This window comes from Hyperolius riggenbachi, chromosome 4 (assembly GCF_040937935.1).
Source record: "Hyperolius riggenbachi isolate aHypRig1 chromosome 4, aHypRig1.pri, whole genome shotgun sequence".
NCBI lineage: Eukaryota > Metazoa > Chordata > Amphibia > Anura > Hyperoliidae > Hyperolius > Hyperolius riggenbachi.
Window position 1 is genome coordinate 120,391,131 of NC_090649.1, and position 22,142 is coordinate 120,413,272.

General features: G+C 44.2%; 1 protein-coding gene and 1 long non-coding RNA gene across 2 annotated transcripts in view; one reads left to right on the top strand and one right to left on the bottom strand.

Moving 5' to 3' along the window:
• Positions 1-828, bottom strand: part of LOC137571417 (uncharacterized) — a 52,150-nt gene extending 51,322 nt beyond the window's left edge. The window contains exon 1 of the long non-coding RNA XR_011031356.1: positions 742-828. This is a non-coding gene — a long non-coding RNA (uncharacterized lncRNA). The remainder of the gene's footprint in view (positions 1-741) is intronic.
• GK5 (glycerol kinase 5) overlaps positions 1-22,142 on the top strand; it is a 112,058-nt gene that overhangs the window by 69,548 nt on the left and 20,368 nt on the right. The window contains exons 7-13 of the mRNA XM_068280464.1: positions 11,710-11,771; positions 12,633-12,706; positions 12,798-12,858; positions 13,784-13,910; positions 15,159-15,263; positions 17,410-17,504; positions 18,321-18,424. Of these exons, the coding sequence (XP_068136565.1) occupies positions 11,710-11,771; positions 12,633-12,706; positions 12,798-12,858; positions 13,784-13,910; positions 15,159-15,263; positions 17,410-17,504; positions 18,321-18,424 (628 nt within the window). The remainder of the gene's footprint in view (positions 1-11,709; positions 11,772-12,632; positions 12,707-12,797; positions 12,859-13,783; positions 13,911-15,158; positions 15,264-17,409; positions 17,505-18,320; positions 18,425-22,142) is intronic.

Genomic DNA, 22,142 nt, shown 5'->3' on the forward strand with positions numbered 1-22,142 from the left:
TTATTTCCTTTGAAGAAATGAAGGATCAAGTCTGCAGATAAAGTAAATGAAAGGAACAATGGGGGACATTTATCAGGAGTGTCTGAGACATAATATTGGTAGGTTTTTAGAAATCCATGCAGAACTGTCTGACATCTTATGAAATCTCTAAATAGTGCAATTACCTTTTTAAACTGTTAGGAATAGGAGGAGTAGGGCTCACCGCACACTGCAAATACGATAGCATTTCAAAGGAATAGATCCAGGAGCAACTCGCCATAATATACCCATAATATACTTCCATAAAACTTCAACTTTTAGTGGATTTCTTTCATAAAAACATTAGGTATAAAAAGACAAAAAGCAATACTTAACGCTCAGGAGGTAGTACAGGATGGTTGCGGATGATTTGCGATTCCATTTCCTATTCGCAATTCTGATTTTCCCTGAATGCTATCAACAGAAAAAATGCAGAAAAAACGCAGCATGCTGTAACAATTAAAAATCTGAATCGCATGTAAAAAACGATTAAAAATCGGACTCGCATGCAGTGTGCAGGGAGTTTTATGATGGTTTCTCAGACAGTGCAGTGTGTGAGGGAAATTGCTGTTGCTGAGGTAACCAATATATCTGTTGCATTGCATCAATGTCCAGCACTGGAAGGGGGGAAAAGCCCTTCACAAATCATGTCTATTCTGCACTGCACAAACTGTGTAGAAGTGCTATTAAGCACTTTTTAATAGAACCTGTGTTATTAAATACCTTTTTTGACATTGATGAAGTTGTAGGCCTATGTAGTTCTCTAGACAGGCGGGGTGATGCAATAGGTTCCCTCCAAAAAACAATGCTGCTGGCTCCCTCTGCTGGTCAGGACAGGGCTGTGTTTTCACTAATGCATGACGGGTATATATTTTCAGAATGATTTCTCTATGGTGTTTCAGAGAACTGTTGACTTTAATTGAAACATGACCTTCAAGGTGTCTTTATTTTCTAAAAAGAAAAATGTTTGCTTGCACACCGACTGCATAACCTTAAACTGGCCTTGATATAAAAAGTGGAAACCAGGCCTACATCATCTGCTCATGTTGGTGTCATCTGGCCATTGAGATTGTCCAGATGGTCCTGATGATTGTGTTAACCCCATCTCTTCTGAATGTAAGGCATGGAGTCTGGTACAATGGGCCCAAACACAGTGCTAATCATGTTCATTTATATCCTTACCAGGGCAGATAGACTGCAGAAAGGATGATACTTGTGCCTCCCTGGTGTTGGGGTCATTCTGCCATCTGCCCATGTGCCTGGTGTTTAGGCCCATTCAGCCTTTGTGTGATGCTGCAGAGCAGGCCAGGCACTGTGGTGGGGTGAAGCAGCTGTCTTCTCTGTCCACAGGACAGTAAAATCTCTGTCTAGTCTTTGACTTTGTTTATAATCGTGTGCAAAATGAATCATGTGTGAAAGGAGAGTTTATCCGCTGGCTGGCTGTATCGCCAGAGGAGCTGACTAGTGGGTGGGGGAGTTTGTTTTACTGCGTGGCTAGAAAGTGCAAAACTACAGCAAGGATAACATTTATGAGACCAATCTACTAGATTAGTACGACTTGATTGGTAAATGCTCCTCAGAAATAGTGTAGCTTTCACGTAACACACTTTTCAGGGGCCACTTCTTATAAGAATCAGTAGACAAGACAAATAACATTTATATTGCGCTTTTCTCCTGGCGGACTCAAAGCGCCAGAGCAGCAGCCACTAGGACGCGCTCTATAGGCAGTAGCAGTGTTAGGGAGACTTGCCTAAGGTCTCCTACTGAATAGGTACTGGCTTACTGAACAGGCAGAGCCGAGATTCAAACCCTGGTCTCCTATGTCAGAGGCAGAGCCCTTAACCATTACACCATCCAGCCAGTATGCACTGATCCGCCTTTTGGATCATTGTATATCGGTCACTGGTTGTCAATGGTTTAAGTTGTTAAATGTATTTTTACTGACGATTGTTGGATACAACGATATCGGTAGTTCGACGGATGTTTAAAATGACATTGATCAAGCAGGTGTACATGGCTTAACACATATGTGGTTACGTTTGGTCTTGAATCCCTAGATTAACTTAACTCTATCTTAGGTAAACTTAGGTGGCCATACACTGGTCAATTTGTCATCAGATTGACCAACAGATAGATCCCTCTCTGATCGAATCTGATCAGAGAGGGATTGTATGGCTGCTTTTACTGCAAACAGATTGTGAATCGATTTCAGCCTGAAACCGATTCACAATCTGTGGAGCTGCCGCCCCCACATACATTACCTGATCCAGCAACTCTCCCGGTCACCGCTGTCTTCTTCTCCGTGCTCGTCTCCAGCTTCACTTGACTTTCTGCCGGGGGAAGTTTAAACAGTAGAGGGCGCTCTACTGTTTAAACTTCCTGTCGGGACAGGAAGAAGTGAAGCCTGCCGGAGTCCAGCGGAGAAGTGACAGTGGGGAGACGCGCCGGTGGAGCAGGTAATGTATTGCCGCTAGTGTTGGTCGTCAGGCATTCAAACGCCGCTATCGCCGCACTCCTGACCCACCGGCGATCGAGCGAAATCTTTCGCACGGACAGATCGACGGGAACGATCGATTTCGGATGCGCAACGATTTCACAGCAGATTCGATCATAGTGATCTAATCATCTGCTGTATATCGGCGGGAAAATTGTTAAGTGTATGGGCCCCTTTAAGGAATGATCACTATATGAACAAGCAGTTTGGCTGCTGCTGATTAGTCTGTTCTAGTCTATTGAGAGAAATAAAAGGAGGCGCCCCACTGAGGGAGTAGCGCTATCATATTAACCACTTTACCCCCCCAGTGCTAAATTTCTCCGTCCCTCTGCGCACTGCTTCACCCCCAGGGACGGAGAAAGGCGCACTTATTTGTTTACTGGCTGGGAGTGGGCGCACACACTCCAGCCAGCCAGCACAGCAGGTGACTAATTGGATGTTAGGAACAAGCGTTCCTAAATCCAATTAGACGCGCCGATTGCGGACACAATGGAGACTGCTTCAAACAGAAGCAGTCTCCATTGATAACAAATAAATGTAAACAAACGTGCAGCGCACGATCACGCGCCCCCGCGACCCGCGCGCGCACACACACCCCCGCTCTGCAGTGCAATGATTGGTTATGGGGACCCCAGTCCCCAATAACCAATCATATCACAGTAAAAAATGAATGGAAGCAGCGCTGCAATGTTCAAATTGCGCTGGTGCTTCAGGGGTAAAACCCCTCCGTTGTGAAGTGGTTAAGCAACACTGTACAATAGATAGTGCAGACATTACAACATCAAATTGTTACACAGGGACATTATAGTGTTGAGGAATGGTACACAACATAGTGATGTAACAATGTAGGGATAAGTAAAGCAGACGAGTCACTGAGTCCAAAAACAACTTTTATGTCTTCGGATGGAGTCCATATCTGATGATGAAGTCCGATCTGATTTCGATAGTTTTTCTTATTGAATTCCATTCACTTCTTTGAGAAAATCAATCAGAAAAACGATTGGTTTTCCAATCGTTTTTCCGATATATTTTCCAATCGGACAGTAAATTTGACAAAAAAACTAATTGTGTATTTCCAGCATAAGAGGATCCGGTTGGGGAGTATCTCTGGACAAGATCCATCTGAGGGGACAGGAAGCCAGTGAAAGGACTTGCAGAGTGGGAGGAGTGAATGAGCCTGGCAATTGCATTGATAGCATATTGCAGGGGTTGGAGTCTGGTGTTAGGAATTCCAGAAAGGTGGGCATTGCAGTAGTTTAGATGGGAGATGACCAGAGCATAGACCAGGAGTTTGGTTAGGGAAGGGCAAATGTTGGCAAGGTTGCAGAGATGAAAGTGGCAGGACCTGGAGACGCTCTGGATGCTGGGAGGTGAAGGAAGGTGCTGAATCAAGGGTGACAACCAGGCAGCGGGTTTGAAGAACAAGGCAAATGGACGTGTTATTGATGACAATAGAAATGGGGAGAGGGCTCGACAAACTGGGCGGGAAGTTCAGTCAGTTCCAGGCTGAGTCTCACAAATTTATTAGACTTCCAGGGGGAGATGGTGAACAGACAAGTTGAACCCCATTGCACACATGCCTATGTGAGGTTCCCTGTAAAACATTGTTGGGCTGTAAAGCACTGTTGGGTCTTCAGCACATATTTAGGAATATCCAGGCTTGCAGGAGAGTGCAGATTTTATCAGTATTTTGACTTGCGTGCAGTGTTAGAGGTCAGCAATACTAAAATACCTTAAACTGAGGTACTTTTTTACATTACGAAGGCCTAGTGGAACTACAGGTATGCGGGATAGAAGAGTGGATATGGGTGGGGAGGCATCCAGCTCTCTTCTCACCCAGCAATCCAGTTGGAGGACATTGCGCTCAGCCTCTCTCCAGTATGAACTGCCTGGTAATGTAACACAATAGGTTACCTGTTCTGCAGGAATTACAAGTACAGTTTAAAGAGGAACTGTAGTAACATATATTTGAATACTGTACAGTAAATTATTCAGGATACCCACTTTTACGTGAAATATCCTGGTTTCAACATCCGAAACGCTTCCTACAGCTGTACATTGGCTTACAGCTTAACTTTCCACTGAGACTCAGCCTAGGCTATTTGTTACGCCCGAGCATTCTGGGAGATCTGGTACATTTTCTACTGGCTTTAGAAGTTTCAGCAAACGAACATTCTGCAGAGATCACCCGCCATTACTAAAGATGTTGCCACCACTGATACATTTTAGAAAGTAAATCAGGGAGAGGAAAGATTTTACAACAGGCAAACCATAACTAAATTATTTATTGTATTTATGAAGCGCCAACATATTACACAGCACTGGACATTGGTTAAGGTTACAGACAATATTTGGGCGTGACATACAGCAATGTGACAATACAGGAATACAAGAAAAAACAGATCATGCAGCACAGTATGAGTACAAGGTAATGCTTAGTCACTGGATGGGAGCATGGAGATTAGGCAAGTTAGGTTCACTCAAATGCATAGCATGGGTGTACAGTAATGGAAGTGTATGATCCGGTAGGACACACAAGGACGACCCTGCTGAAGGCGTACAATTTAGAGGGAGATGTAGGAGCACAAAAGATAGGGGACCACAGTTCAGCTACGGGTTTAGAGCACCAGTGAGGGGTGGACAAGGTGAGTTTTGAGGGCCTTCTTGAAGATGTTGATGGAGGGGGCTGCCCTAATGGGTGGAGGTAAGAAGGTCCATAGTGTTGGAGCAGCTCTTGAGAAGTCCTGGAGGCGTGCATGGGACTGGGTGATGCGGGGGGCGGTCAGACTAAGTTCATTGGAGAAGCGGAGCAGCTAGGTGTGTACCTCTGAGTAAGATCGGAAATGTAGGTTGGACAGGTTTTGTGAACAGATTTGTAGGCCAGACACAGTATTGTGAATCTGATTGTGGACTGGATAGGAAGAGAAGGGGGAATCGCCGTGGTGGAGCGATGGGAGTAGCGGATAATTCTGGCTGCCGCATTCATGATGGACTGCAGAGGGGCTGTTCGGACAATAGGGAGACCAGACAGAAGGGCGTTGCAGTAGTAAAGGCGGGAAATTATGAGAGCATGGATGAGGAGTTTGGTGGTGGCAGAGGTCAGGAAAGGGCAGATCTTGCAGATGATACAAAGGTGGAAGTTGCAGGACTTTGTGAGATTTTGGATGTGGGGAGTGAAGGAGAGCTGCGGAGTCAAGGGTGACACCCAGACAGAGGGCTTGAGAGGTAAGGCGAATGTTAGTGTGGTTAAGTGTCATGCACATCTGGAAGGTTCAGGGATGGCCGGGGTGGGAAGATCATAAATTCAGTTTTGTCCAGATTTAGTTTCTAGAACCTGGCGGACATCCAGGAGGCTATGGCTGATAGGCAGGAGGAGACCTTGTCCATGGTAGTGGTGGATGTGTCAGGGGTGTGGAGGTAGATCTGGGTGTCATCTGCATACAGATGATAGTTAAAACCAATGGATGAGATAACCTTGCCAATGGAGGATGTACAGTATATAGGAAGAACATTAGGGGGCCAAGGACCCGAGCCTTGGGTCTCCTACCGAGAGATGGTTTGGGGTGGATGAGGACTCATTGAAAGAGGTTGTGAAGGAGCGGTTGGAGAGGTAGGATGAGAGCCAGGCCAGGGTGAGGTCATGAATGCCCATGGACTGGAGGGATTGGAGGAGTAGGGGACGGTCCACTGTGTCAAAAGCTGCTGAAAGGTCAAGGAGGAGAATGGAGTGTTTGCCTTCAGCTTTATTTTATAAAGGAATATCGGGGGAAAAAATAGCAATTTTGTTCAGTATGTTATTTTGACTTCTTTTGAATTCCTCAGTGGTCATATCTCGGTAATGGGGAATCAGCCTTTTGCTGATCTACTATAGTCATAGTATACATTTCAATCACATTCTGATAATGCAAAGATCCTCTATAGAGGGAAGACGTGTTGTTCATTTCCAAGAGGTTTACAGAGCTTGTACACACAGGGCAGCAAGGAGATGAAAAGTACTTTCTGCCTGCTTATTGGAACAACACCTTCAAAATGCAGATAATAGGAGATGGAGGTGCAACATAAGAGTGAGGTGGGTTTCCTGAATCCTCTTACCAGGACAAAATCTCCTTCATCCATGTTCAGCAAACTGCATGAAATAACCCCTGACTCCACAACTTAAATTTGAAATTTAGAATCTATTTATTTCGCCAAGCACGGCTGGACCGTGCCCGGAATTGGAGTTTGCACAGAGATATGGCATCATAAAAACAATACAACGCTGGAAGTAAGACAACACAGATTTACACAGGCAGCAACATGTAAAAAAAAAAAAAGATTAGTACTAATGCACACTCTAGCAAGACAGTGTTCAGTGATCGGGGCAGCAACAGCCATGGTGACATAGCAGTCAGCAGGGCCGGAGCTACCATAGGAAAAAATGGGCAATTGCCCCAGGGCCCCAGAGCCTGTAGGAGCCCCCAAGGTGTCTCTCCCCCATGTTAACTGTTGCTCCCCAGGGACTCTGCAGAGTCTGTTAAGTTGGGAGGTGATTGGGGGATGGTCAGCAGCCAGCTCTCTGGCCCAGGAGGAAAATTTGGCTGCAACAAAGGGCCTCTAATGACACTTTTTAGTCGGGGGGGGGGGTCTGTTGGGGGGCCCCCAGGCTAGGGCCCAATTGTTACTTGAACCGGCCCTGGCAGTCAGTAGACGGCTACAGGGAGGAGCGCTTGTGGAGAGGGCAGAGTTCAAGAGTCTAACAGCTGTGGGGAAAAAGTGTTCCAATGCCTTGTGGTCTTGGCCAGGATGGACCGGAACCTCCGGCCTGATTTGTGCCGACTGAAAAGGCTGTGGCCTGGTTGGGTGGGGTCGCCAGCGATTTTCATGGCTCTGGCTAGCAGTCTAGCGTTGTAGTTGAGGTCTAAGGAGGAGAGAGGTTTCCCAATTCTCTGCTGAGGTGATGACCCTCTGAATTTTGTACTTGTCGCTAGCGGAGGAGCTAGCGTACCAGACCAGGATGGACAAGCAAAGGACCAACTCAATGGTGGCGGAGTAGAAGGATCTCAGAAGTTCCTGGGCCATACCGAACTTCTTTAGTTGGTGTAGAAAGAAGAGTCTTTGCTGCGCCTTCTTCGGAGTTGAGCTGTTGTTTACACTCCAGGTCAGGTCATCGGAGATGGCTGTGCCCAGGCGGCGGACGCTAGATACCCTTGCGACTTTGGTTCCACCGATGTAGATTGGGGGTGGGTTAGTGGCATGCTTCCTGAAATCAATGACCATCTCAACTGGTTTGGCTGTGTTAAGGACTAGCCTATTCTCTCTGCACCAATTGCAGACTCTGTCTATCTCCTGTCGGTAGGCTTGCTCGTCGCCCTTACTGACGAGGCCAACGATTGTTGTATCTCCTGCAAATTTGATGACTTTGATAGAATTAACAGTGGATGTGCAGTTATTGGTTTATAGAGAGAACAGAAACGGTGACAAGACACAGCCCTAGGGGGCTCCTATGTTGGTCACTCTGGGACTGGAGGAGATGTCACCCAGCTTGACAACCTGGGGCCTGTTCGAGAGAAAGTCTGTGATCCAAAGACGGAGAGTAGGGTGGACATTGAGCTCCATGAGATTGTCATGCAGGATGCGGGGGCAGATTGTGTTAAAGAACGAACTGAAGTCCAGGAGCAGGATTCTGGCATACGAGTCCGGCCTGTCCAGGGGATCAGTGATAAACTCCAGCAACATGTTAATGGCGTCGTCGGTGGACCTGTTAGCTCTGTACGCAAACTGGAGAGGATTCAGTTGGTCCAGTGTGGTGTGTTTGAGAAGGGAGAGGACTACTCTTTCATAGGTCTTCATGACCACAGATGTTAGGGCCACAGGCCTGAAATTGTTTAGGTCGGAACCACCTTGCTTTTTCGGTACAGGGATGGTGATGGATCTTTTGAAGCAAGTACAAATTAAAAGCGTACAGAGCTTTAAGACAAAGTGAGAGAAAACCTTCTTAGGGCTGGTGCACACCGAGCGGCTTTTTCAGCGTTTCTGCAGCCGCTTGCGGCTGCGGATACGCTTGGTCAATGTATCTCAATGGGGTGGTTCACACCAGAGCGGGAGGCGTTTTGCAGAAACTAATCCTCCCGGGGTGAGGCATTTTTTGGATTGTGGATGCGTTTCTGCCTCAATGTTAAGTATAGGAAAAACGCAAACCGCTCTGAAAAACGGCAGTTCAGATCGGTTTTGCAGGCGTTTTTGTTACAGAAGCTGTTCAGGAACAGCTTTACTGTAACAATATCTGAAATCTACTACACCAAAAACGCTTCACAAAACCGCAAAACGCTAGCTTAAACGCTACAGAAAAATAACAAAAAGCGTTTCAAAATCTGCTAGCATTTTGCGGATCTGCTAGCGGGTTTTGGTGTGCACCAGGCCTAAGAGAGATTTGGTGCCTACAGAGTTTTTTTGCTTGAAGAAGAAATTTTTAAAAAAGCAAGCTCACAAAAGGCTGTGTACTTTAATGAAGTTGTAATCAAACTTTTCAGGACCTCTGTAACGTAAGCCTCTAAATCAGGCGGGTAGTGCTCCACTTACTAAATTGCCTGAGGGAGACCAGGATCCAGTGAGAAAGGGATTTCAGTTTTGCCAGTTTGCAATGTACAGAGGTCTTAACACAGATGATTTGAGATCCTTTTTGCCAGCAGCTGAGAGTTCCTTTAATTAACCTACCACATTTGTACTGGGCCTTTTGTGTCCCCTGACAAACCCATATACGTTAAACTGTAAAACCACATACTCTGCCTCCAAACCAGCAACACAGAAATCTCAACCCAGATTCCTATGTTTTGCCTTAAGAAAAGGGTGCGACCTATCCTCAGCCACTGGATATGGAAGTCATTAACTCAGACTGAAGAATTGCACTTTTGAGGATGGGAACCCTGAGGAGGCACTCTTTCAAAAATGCTGAGGAGAGGTGGCTTTCTCTGCCTCGACCACAATGTGGTTCTGCAAGTATCTTATTGTTTGTGATATTAAATTTCTTTAGAAAACTCACCACCCAGGCCCCCATAAAGTAACTTGAAGAGGTCAATTTGAAATTTGCTTTAAGTACTTATTTTGTTGGACTGTAGAGTCCCAACAGAACGCATTCTGGAATTGTTACGATTTGTATTCAGGCAGAAAAATGTCTCTTTGCTTGCTTTGCTTGGATTCAGTAGCGTATAATAGCACCCCTTTATTTCTATCCCCTGAGGCAGTTGATTTCTTTAAGTCAGACGTAAGGCTAGGTTAGCGCTACACACAAAACTACCGGTTTCCACAATGGAGATCAATGGATAAAACAGACAGATTAATAGATCCATATTTATCTATAGGCCTCATTCAGACTCGTATGTGTTTAATACATCCGTTGCAGTGGCATGCAAACTTGGGTCCTGCACGACTTCTGAACACCTCAGAAACACTGTAGGCCAAGAGAAACAATGACTACATCTGTTCTCACTAGTCTTTTAATCGGACAGACATAATGGTAAAGGGAGAGAAAATGCCTGCCCCTCTCCCCATCTTTTTTACTAATTGCACATTACTATGATACAGAAGGAATATGAATACTCTAGTGGCATATAACATGCACCTTCTTTTGAAAATATATGCATGTACTTTATTTCATCACATAATTCATAACAATAAGGGTTAATTCTTGCTGAATCAGTTGCTGTGCGTTATAACTGAATGGACCATCGACGTGCAGTCCAATGTCCATGTCTCCCTATGGCTCATACACAGTAGAAGTATTCACACCGGACTCAACCCATTCACGGATAAAAATCCAACTTTTCGGGCCCAACGCCCTTTCTCAAGTGCTTATAGCACTTGAGAAACGGCGTTGGGCCCGAAACGTTGTGCTCCTTGTATGCTGAATCCGCACTTATATGCATTAAAGAAGTTGGATTTTTTCCATGATTGGGTTAAGTCCGGTGTGAATACTTCTACTATGCCTGGACTTTTGAGAGAGGTTTGATGGACCCCTCATCTCACTAGGACTCCCCGGGAATAAGATTTACCTGAGGCCGGCTGACATCTGGTTTTCATTGTCCCTATGGCTCATATCACATTATATACATTTGAACTGAAAACTTTTCACACTGCACTGCTATGGAACAACTGATCAGTTAAAGTGAATCTGAAGCGTAATCAAAATTAAAAAAGATACTTGCCTAAGGAGAGGGAAGGCTCTGGGTCCTATGGAGTCTCTCCAACCCTCTCCTCATCCCATCGTTCCCTTGCAGGCTTCTCCTTTTAAATCTCCCATCATGGGAGGCTTCAAAAGTCTTCGAGGAGCCCAAATGCTTCAGAAGACAGGCAGCTCTGTACTGCACACGCTCGAGCGTAGTACGGAGCGGCCCGTCTTCGGGAGCCAGAGTGCTCTCAAAGACTCCCGAAGCCCACTCGTAGCAGAAGAGAGAAGTCTCTGACCCATCGGTCTGAGACTGCTAATGGTGGAGCCAGCGGGGGAACAACGAGATGAGGAGAGGAACAGGAAAGCTCTATAGGACCCAAAGTCTTCCCTGTCCTTAGTTAAGTACTGTATGCTTTATTTATTTTTCTAATTATGCTTTATACTCCCTTTAAACGCATCCGTTTTTCAGCATTCCTTGTGAAAGAGGACTAAAAGTATTTAAAATCAATCTGCTAGGAATCCCATCCTCCCATGATTACATACCGTAATCTAATAAATCATTCTAATTAGAGTCCCTTTGCACCGGACCCGGGATCATTTTCATGCCTACTGTATTGCAGGTGACCACAAAGTGCAAAATGGCACTCTCAATACAAAAAAAAAAAAAAAAATGCAAATTTTAAATAATTGTCGAGTGCAAAATGTAAATAACAATTGTGCTGAGTGATCAGGAGCGGTTTGATGGAACAGAATATAGGTGTACTAGAAGGTGCTAGAGAATAAAGTGTATACTGCACCGGATTGGGTATGCATATTGCAGGGGTATCCGGAATACCAGGGTGAGTCCCTTAGTTCGCCCCACATGTATCGTGGGTTTCAGTGCTTGCTCCCTCGGGAGCTGACGTGATGATTGTTTTCAACAGGAGGAATAACAAAACTTTGTACTATGTATTCTTTGCTATTGCCTTGTCTTCGTTCTGTGACAGTTTACAAAGGTGTTGTTGTGACCGTTGCATAAAGCTCCAATACAATTGAAATGCCTTTTGTCTTTCAGGTTCTGTATATGCAACTGACTATTCAAATGCCAGTGGAACAGGAATTTTTGACCCTTACTTGGTAAGAGACCCCAGATAAAAATTCTGGCATTCCCAATCAATGTCTGATTGATCTCTCAAGGGCGGTTTACACCTGGCCTTTGTGTTTGCGGTGTGATGTTTCTCCACCATCGCACCTGCAAACGCATCCATTCACATGACTGCAGCAGAGTGCGCTGTGCACCAGACCACCTTCGACTAGCGATGCCAAGTCAAATCCCAAAAAGCTTTATAAATCTAAAAATGAAAGCATGACTAAGAATATGGTTGCTTTTATAAGTTTGTTGCAGAAGATCAAGGAAAGCTAAAGAATGACACTGTTGTGTTGCTGACTTCAGCAAATCTTGTCCATGTGCAATTGGCAGAGATCTCAGACCGTGCATAGGCAGTACACACTTATGCGCTATACAGCAGCACGTTACAGCAAAGCACTGGTGCTGGCATTTCTGTGCGCAATTCAATGTATTGAACTCCGTCAGCTTTGCAATGGAGAACACAAGTTGCAGACTTATGTGAATATGTGCAAATGTTAAAGGGAACCTTAACTCAAAAAACAAACAAACATGAGTTTCACTTACCTGTGGCATCTACCAGCCCCTTGCAGCCATTCTGTGCCCTAAAAATGTACGCATGGCGGCCGGCCGAAAAACGAAACTAGCTGGCAGTGGGGGACCAGAGGAGCCATGAGTAGCTGTGAGGGCACAGGATGGCTGCAGCGGGCTGGTAGATGCCATTTTTTTTTTAGTTGAGGTACCCTTTAAATGCTTGTTTTGCTTCTGCCTTTACAACCTGTCTCATAGCTGTGGGTTCTACAGAAGAATGTTGGCATTATATATATTAACAATACTGTAATAATATCCTCCATACCTTTCCTTTTCTACAGATGAGATGGAGTTCCTTTCTGTGCTCTTTGCTGTCCATCCCCCTGTCCATGTTTCCTCCTGTGGAGGACACCAGGTAAGATCTGACACACCTTTTATTATCCTGTTTTGTTTTATGCTGCAAGTTTCTCTGATGTTTATTGTGAACTTCCTTTCTATATCTGTAGCCACGACTTTGGAGTAGTGGATTCCAGTATATTTGGGGCTCCCATCCCCATCCGTTCACTGGTGAGTGCAGTGCCTGAACAGAACTGTCCTTGTTATGTAGAATGCAGTATGTGTACCATGGAAACTTCACTTTCCTTATTTTTCTTTTTTTACATTGGGCAAGCAGCTAGTAACTGCTAACCATCATGTGCCAATCATCATGTGCTCACATTTCTGGTGCCTGGTCGGGTTAGTGCACGTCTGCACTTACAGCTTCCTGTGTAATGGTAGAAGTGTGCTTTGTAAGCATAAAACTCGGGCCATGCTCATGCACAAGCTGTCATTTGCAAGACCGTTATTGTCCAAAGACATACCAAACCGTTGCCTGAAGCGCCATTGGCTTTCAGGAGTGCTACTACTGTGTATAGTGCTTTCTGATGATGATCAGATCAGTACACCCCCTCCTCCCCAGGCTTACTGCAGGGCCAATAGAATATATGCTACAGCTGATATCTAAAATTGTTCTGGGAAAGGTGGTGGGGGGGGGGGGGTAGCTGCTTACTTGAGGGACGTGGTGGCAGCATGTACTATATGGCACCTTTCTTACAGTTAGGTCCATAAATATTTGGACAGGGACAACTTTTCTTCTAATTTTGTTTCTGTACATTACCACAATGAAACCACTCCCATGCAGTTGAAGTGCAGACTTTCAGCTTTAATTCTGTGGGGTGAACAAAACGATTGCATAAAAATATGAGACAACTAAAGCTTTTTTAACACAATCACTTTATTTCAGGGGCTCACAACTAAAAATGAAATAACTGGAAATAAAATATTTATTTTTTGGACTAAGTTCACTTTCTCCATTACACAAGGTACCAGGATCAGTGATCAGTACAGATCAGGCACCAGGCTTATGAGCTTGTGATACTTACAGCTATCAGTACATAGCAGCATACTACCTTTACTGCTGTCTGACATCAGCACTTTGCTTCTGTTCTTGCAGGTGGCTGACCAGCAGGCTGGTATGTTTGGCCAGTGTTGCTTTGAAACAGGCGATGTAAAGCTAACAATGGGAACTGGAACATTTATGGGCATCAATACAGGAAACAATCTGCACACCTCTATAGCAGGTAGAAAAATGGTGACATCCTCTGTGTTTTTTATTTTTTCCAGAAATCTCTTAAAGGGAACTTGAAGCAAGAGGCATATGGTAGCTGCCATATGTGTTTCCTTTTAAACAATACCAGTTGCCTGGCTCCATGCTGATCTTTTTGACGTCAATCATGGCTGAATAACACACCTGAAACAAGCGTGTGGTCGGTCACACTGTTGTCAGAACTTCTGATCTACATGCTCATTCAGAGTCTATGACTAAAAGTACTAGAGGCAGATGAGCAGCAGGACTGCAAGCCTATTTGTATTAAAAGGAAATAAATGTCTGCTTCAGGTGTCCTTTAAAGGAATACTATCGATTCACATATTTTTTTCATTTGACACAGGAATTGTTTGGGAAGTGCTGCTAAGTACTGGTGTATACATTTTAGTAGCAACTTCTTTGTTTACTGTTATCAAAATACTTTCAAACTTTACTGACAAAAACTGAGGGCTGACTGAGCCATGAGGAAAGGGGAAATTCCCCTCACACTTGATCAGTTACTCTGTGTAACTCTGTGTGTGACAGAGAAGAGAGCTCCCAACAGCTGCAGCTCCTGTGTCTTGTGTTTCTCACTGACCTGTCTGAAGAGAGCAGAGGAAATGTAACTACTTGTCACAGCTTTTCATACTGTTTTTGCTTTTAGAGTTTGATATGTTTGATATTTGCTTTTTGTAGTCTGATGTGCAACTCTGGCTGTGCATTGAAGCAGACACCCCTTCTACAATTGATTTGTCCCAATATAGCTAAATCCTACCCTCAATAAATTACAGCTTTTGCCTCTGATATTTAACATGAAAAGTAGGAAAATGTTTACACAGCTACTTAGACATTATTTGTACATTTTCATTTTAGAGCACTTGGGTATCTATAGTATTCCTTTAATAGTTGTATGCCAATGTTATGCTACGTACTCGCCACCCAACGGGTTCAGCGACGTCTCCTTGATGACGGTCCTTAAGCGCTCTTTCTGCTCGCGACGTCACGCGGCTACATGATGGGAGCAAACAGGAAGTAAGCATTCTTAGATCTAGGTACTTTGCACGGAGTCGTCGGGGATCTTGACTATCTGATCTGCCGTGTCCATTGTTTAACAATGCGCGATCGCTGCAGGGGGCAACATCGTTTAACATATTCATCATGTTGCATGATGTCAGGTAACATCGCTGCAATTACCGTCGGTTGGGTACAAGGCTTTACTGACTTCTATATTATATTTTAACAGGGCTTTATCCCTTGGTTGGCTGGAAGATTGGCAATGAAGTGGCATACGTTGCAGAGGGCAATGCCTCTGACACGGGAACAGCAATAAAGTGGGCACAAGAGCTTAGTAAGTGTGACATATAGCTACGTACACGCTTTCAAGGGTTGTCGCCTGAAAAGTTCTTCAGGGAACATGCTTGGAATGATCTCTGTACAAATGCACTGTTAAACAGAAACCGTGACCAAGAATTGCACTTCATCCCAATCTGTAGCTGATACCTCCTTTTACATGAGAAATCTATTCCTTTTCACAAACTGATCATCAGAGGGCTGTGTATGGCTGATATTGTGGTGAAACCCCTCCCACAAGAAACTCTGAGGACCATGGTCCTGGCAGTTTCCGGTCTGTGAACCTTGTTGCATTGTGGGAAATGGCTGTTTACAAAATGTCACCATGTGATAAATGTCAGAATGTAAATCAGGGATTTAAAAGATTTTACAATGGGTAAACACTGACTGATCATTTATACATAATTTATTGTAAAAATGAAGTATTTATTTTATTACATTATTTTCACTGGAGTTCCTCTTTAAAGCAAACCTGAACTGAAAATTAAGTCAAAATAAACATACCCAGGTCATACTTGCCTCCCGTGTAGTCTGCTCCTCAATCTTTCTCTTCTCCCCTGTCCTGTTTGTCCACTGTGATCGATGAGATTCTCCTTCCTCCATTTTAAAAATGGCCATTACCCCATAACCACTTCCTGGTCAGCGCATTGTTAAACTGTAACATCGCCTACTTGAGCCATAGGGAATCATGGACATTACCTTGCACATCAGTTGTCTTTTCAGTTAAAACTGACAGCAACTGAAAGATTTCAGTTCTGACAAAATCTTGTCAGAACTGGAAGGGATCGTTGTTAAAAGAAAATGTTGACCTTCTGAGAGTAACTAATGGCAAGATAGGTATGTAATATTTATTTGCAGGTACAGAATGTTTTTTTTAAATTTTACTCGGTTCAGGTTCCCTTTAAGCAGCCTGTGGTGTGGAGGAGGGTGAGGATGAGCGAGAGGTGCCCAGCTGTGGGGGCTACAATACAAAAACAAAGGTCAGTTGTAAGTGATCCAACACAATGAATCACTTAAGATGTAGCTGGTGACGTTGGGGTCTCCCCTTCTCATACTAGAGACAAAATGGCTTAATTGTGCTATAAACCAGGGTCAGAGGAGGGGCTAGCATGAGTAATTGCTTATAATGGATGAAGGTTGGGATGATAAAAAAAAATTACACCCTACAGGAAGAAAAAACACAGACAACAGGAGCTCAAATGGTGCAGTATGTCACAGTAGTTAGAAAATATTGTAAGAGTGAAGGTAGATTATACTAACCTTATCTGCGGCTACTAGTACTGCTTGGCACTGCTATTTGGCCTGAGGAAGTGGGCAAGTACCCACGAAACGCATTGCTAGTGCAATTATAACTCTTCTATTAAGTGAGTTTGTCTTCCTTGAGGTAAGCCACCTGACCTCTTTCATTTTATTTGTTTTTAAAGTATTTTATTACTCCCGGGCGCCTCTTTCCCCTATATCTTAAGGTGCGTACACACGCACCACTAAAGAGGACGGGTCCGACAGACCCTCCCGCTGGGCGGTTGTTCTCCCGACAGTAGTGCGTGTGTACAGTCTGTCTGCAGACTGATAAGGCTGTTTCTGAACGATCCGCTGAGCGGATCGTTCAGAAACAGCCTCATCAGTCTGCCTGACTGTACACACGCTCCACTGTCTCTGGAATGCCCGCCCAGCGGGAGGGTCTGACGGACCCGTCGTTCTCTTTAGTAGTGCGTGTGTACGAGGCTTTAGTTGCTTATACAGTGGGATGTGAAAGTTTGGGCAACCTTGTTAATTGTCATGTTTTTCCTGTATAAATCGTTGGTTGTTACGATAAAAAAATGTCAATTAAATGTATCATATATTCGACCCACACAGTGATATTTGAGAAGTGAAATGAAGTTTAATGGATTTCCAGAAAGTATGCAATAATTGTTTAAACAAAATTAGGCAGGTGCATAAATTTGGGCCCCACAAAAAAGAAATGAAATCAATATTTAGTAGATCCTTTTGCAGAAATTACAGCCCCTATAGGGGAATGCAGGGAGCTAAAATTGTGAATAGATTTTTTTTTTTTTAATTCTGCTGTAATGAATACACATCACTAGCTGTCATTATGTAATGTTGCCTTGATAACCTGTCCCTAATTTCCTCTGCTCCCTTAGATCTCTACACAGATGTGGCAGACACAGCAGAGATGGCCAGAAGCGTCCCAGACTCTGGAGGAATCTTCTTTGTGCCATCCTTTACAGGCTTACAGGTATAATCCAGTACAGTAAAGCCCCATCTACATGATACGATTCTTTGTACGATTGGATCACGATTCGATTAAATCCGACATGTCCGGTCCTGATTCGATTCAATTCAATTTGCCATTGTTTTGCAAGGGCAAATCGAATTGAATCTAATCGAATCAGGATTGCATATGTCGGATTTAATCGAATCCTAAATAGAATCGTATGGTGTAGATTGGGCTTAAGTCTAGCTGTAAGATGTCTTAGGTTTCTGTCACACCCAATCAAGCTTTACTCTCTAGTACAGCATTCTGGGATACCACCATATTCAGAGGCCGTGTGTGTATTGTACTTGGGTAGTATCTATTAGGCGTTGCTGTTTAGGTCTGGGCTGGACTGTTTAAGTGCAGAAACCATAACTGATAAGTGGCACATTCCATCAAACGCCTACACTTCTAACTGCAGAGTCTGAAATCTGGCTGGGCCACATAGCAACCCCTCTGTAGGTGGTAATTCCTACAGGTCCTTCTGAAAGGATCAGCACTAGGAACACTGGCATTTCCTGTTCCACTTGAGAATGTGTTTATTTTTGCATTATCTTCAAGTATTTCTGCCTGCATTTTTTTTTGTATGCATTTGTAAATGTGTATGATATGCATGTGTATCTCGCTCTAGGAGACAGAGACTATGCATATAGCATGTGATGAATGCTTGTAACTTGTCTGTTTTCTCCCTTCCTGCTGCCGATACGTGTATGTAAGTGTCCATCTATTACTAAATAACATAAGAGGCAGAGGCAGGGAGCGTGTTCCTTTGTTCATTGATATACATATGTATTTCAGGCTCCAGTGAATGATCCCTATGCATGTGCTTCATTTATGGGACTAAAACCTTCCACCAGCAAAAGCCACCTGATCCGGGCTATTCTGGAGTCTGTAGCATTTAGGTATGGATACATGCCCTCCATACACAGTTACTTTTACTCTGTATAATGCAGGAGCTCTGAATCTTTCAATATGGTTCAATCCATTTAAAGCCACTTGGCCTGGCTCCTGGCTGTTTGCTCCTCCATATTCTCCATGGGTCAGTATGTAGCTGGACTTTGAATCAGGGCTGTGGAGTCTGTAAAATAAAAATTCATCCCCAGTTTACTCCTCAGTTTATGAAACCACCAACTCCGACTCCAGGTACCCAAAATAGCTCCGACTCCTCGACTCCACAGCCCTGCTTTGAATAGTAGAAAACTGCGGTCCATTTCACTATATATCAGATAGACTCGGTTAGCTGGTGCCAAGCTCCTGATGGGCCACCAGCCCCTCTTGTTTTAAGAATGGTATAAAGGAAGTGGCACACCACTGGCTTGCAAAAGTGCTTTATCACAGAACTTGGACACTACATGCTACGGCCTATGTGTCCTTCCTTCATAAGCATAAACCCATTTCATTGATGTTTTTTGAAAGCGTACCTAGAACTTCCAACCCTTCGGCTAACGTAAAGGTTGTCCACTTTACCCAGATGACCCCCCCACTGGGATCCTTGAGCGTACAGTGATAACGTTGTGCATGTTCTTCCATATGGGTTCCCACCTGCTTCTGGAGGTGGACTGCCAGATCATTACTGCCACCCAGTCTTACCATGGAAACATCTGAGAGGAACTGGGATGTTGGCACCTATTGTACCATTCAGCGCCACTCAAAGGCAAAGTAGCTCAGAGGCACTCCAGCTCTATGGACTGTTTGACCAAATAGTGGGGTCAGGTGACCTGAAAATTGAAAACACTCAGATGAGTATGAGGCTTTGGTAGGTGAGGTCCAGTTAGGTTAGTTGTAGGAAAAAAAAAGGGGTATAGGTTAAAAAAAAAAAAACTAATTGAATTGGCCTGTGAACTGATCCCGCAGTTGTCTGAAAGTCCTGCAGACCTCTCCGATGGCAATGCTCTCTGATACAAATCTGCAGCTCATAGAATCCATCTTCAACAAATAAAAGGGCTGGTAAATTCCAGGAACTACCAAACTTAGACTCCCCCCTATTGAGCAGCTGCATTCGCCGTCTGCTAGGATAGCGTGCTCGGGACTAGGCTGCGCTATTTGTTGCAAGCAAGAGGAGGAGGCGTCCAGCTATGCTGTAGCTTTTATTGATGATCACAAACACCTCGGCTGTATACAGTCTGTGAAAGTGCACATGCCTAAAGGTGCGTACACACATGCGACTATAGTCGTTTGTAACGATCGTTCCCCGATCTTTACCAACGACGATCGTTACAAAAAACGAACCACCGACTATTAAGGCAAACGACGAACGAGCCAAATCGCTACAAAAGAAAGTTCTGTCTCGGCGTATTTTAACCAACGACGATCGTTTGCAAAAGTAGTACATCGTTGGAAACGGTCGTTCGTACTAGGCTTGACATGCGCATTTCACTATTTCTCTGTGAAACTTCTCATTTTTATGTGCAGGCGCAATAGTTGCTTTACGTGATGTAACGTTCGTTCTAATGATCAGATCGTTACACACCTTTTAAAACTATCTTTATTTAGGTCGTTCTTTCATCAATTAAAAGTTCGTTCGTCGTTCTCAACGAACGATCGTTGTCGCATGTGTGTACGTAGCATAATGGATGTATGGGCAGTGGGTGCCGGGCACTAACATTGTTTGATGGCCGTTTCATTGTACAGTGTGGCTAATGCCTGGAAACAAGCTCTGACAAGAAAAACTGATGTTGGGCAAAGTAAGTGTCAGTGCACACACCTCCCAAATATCCAGTAAGTATGTGCACCTTCACAGACCAGACTGTATACAGCCGAGGTGTTACCAGTAAACGGGCGCCACCTCCTCCTGCTTCCAGCATCATACAGTCAGTCTTGCCTCTCCATTCTCTAGATTTACATTGAGTAGAAGAATGAAACTGGACTTGCTTTCCCATAGCAGCCATGGAACGCTGAAACAGGTGGAGGGAAAGCATCTCACAATGCTGGGAGAACTAAGGGCCAGTTCACAAGGACGTTTGCTCGTCGTTAATCGCTGCCCATTCAAATGAATCGGCAGCGCTTTTTAATCCCTATTTTTCCCATCGTTTGAGGCAACTGCTTCAAGGGCTGTTTACCGCCATGCCTCTGCATTCCCCTGTGGGACCGATTGTAAAAAGCATTGAATGAATCTGAACCGGGCCTAGTGAGATCATTCCAAAAGTCCCATGCCATGTCATCAGCATTTCTGTAAAAAGGTTTTGGGCACTATTTCTGCAGATATGGGCCACTTAAATAGCAACTGTAATGACCTATAGTAGCATGCAGTAAACTATTCAGGATACCCACTTTCACATTCATTTTCCTGGTTTCAGCATCAGATAATCTTCCTCTATCTATATAATTGCTGTATAGCCCCTCCCTCCCAGTGATGTCAAGCCTAGGCTGATCAGCTATGGGCCCTTCTGCTCCCAGTGCACTCTGGGAGACCAGGTGTTTGTTTGTTTTGGGTTTTTTTTCCCAATCAGTTCAGAACACACACAATTATTCCTCAAACAATGCACCTGCAGCAGTAAAGATGTCGCCACCTGTGATAAATATCAGAATGTAAATCCGGGAGAGTAAAGATTTTACAATGGGCAAACACTGACTAAATAATAAGCAATTTTATTCATTGTTATTTTCACTACAGTTCCTTTTTTAAAGCTAATATCAACTGAATTAAAAAGACAGATACTTACCTATGGAGAGGGAAGTCTGTGGGTGCTATAGAGCCTTCCTGTTCCTCAACCGGTCGCCTCGTTCCAGCGCTGTCGCCTCGTTCCAATCTGCTGCTACGGGTGCCTGAGTGCTGCTGAAGACTGGTGTCTCCATACAGCGCATGCGTGGGTGTGGGAGAGAGCGCGCTCATACAGGCACAGTACGGAGCCGCACGCACTTCCAAAGGCTCTCGTGGCGGTACAGAGCAGTACTCCACCTTTCAGCTGAATACTGCTATTGGAGGTGACAGCGCAGGAACGGGGGGACCGAGAGAAGAACAGGAATTCTCTGTAGGACCCAGAGCTTTTCCTGTCCATAGGTAAGTATCTGTTTTTTTTGTTGCTGGTTTTATTTCAGTTGACATTCACTTTAAAGTGGACCTGAACTCAGACCCCCTCTCTGCTCTAAAAGATAAGCAACAGCATAATAACCTTTAACCACTTGAGGACCGTAGGCTTTACCCCCCCTTAAGGACCAGACCCTTTTTTTCCATTCAGACCACTGCAGCTTTCACGGTTTATTGCTCGGTCATACAACCTACCACCTAAATGAATTTTCCCTCCTTTTCTTGTCACTAATAAATCTTTCTTTTGGTGCTATTTGATTGCCGCTGCGATTTTTACTTTTTATTATATTCATCAAAAAAGACATGAATTTTGTCAAAAAAATGATTTTTTTTTTTACTTTCTGTGCTGACATTTTTCAAATAAAGTAAAATTTCTGTATACATGCAGCACGAAAAATGTGGACAAACATGTTTTTGATTTAAAAAAAAAACCATTCAGCCTATATTTATTGGTTTGGGTAAAAGTTATAGCGTTTACAAACTATGGTGCAAAAAGTGAATTTTCCCATTTGGAAGCATCTCTGACTTTTCTGACCTTCTGTCATGTTCATGAGGGGCTAGAATTCCAGGATAGTATAAATACCCCCAAATGA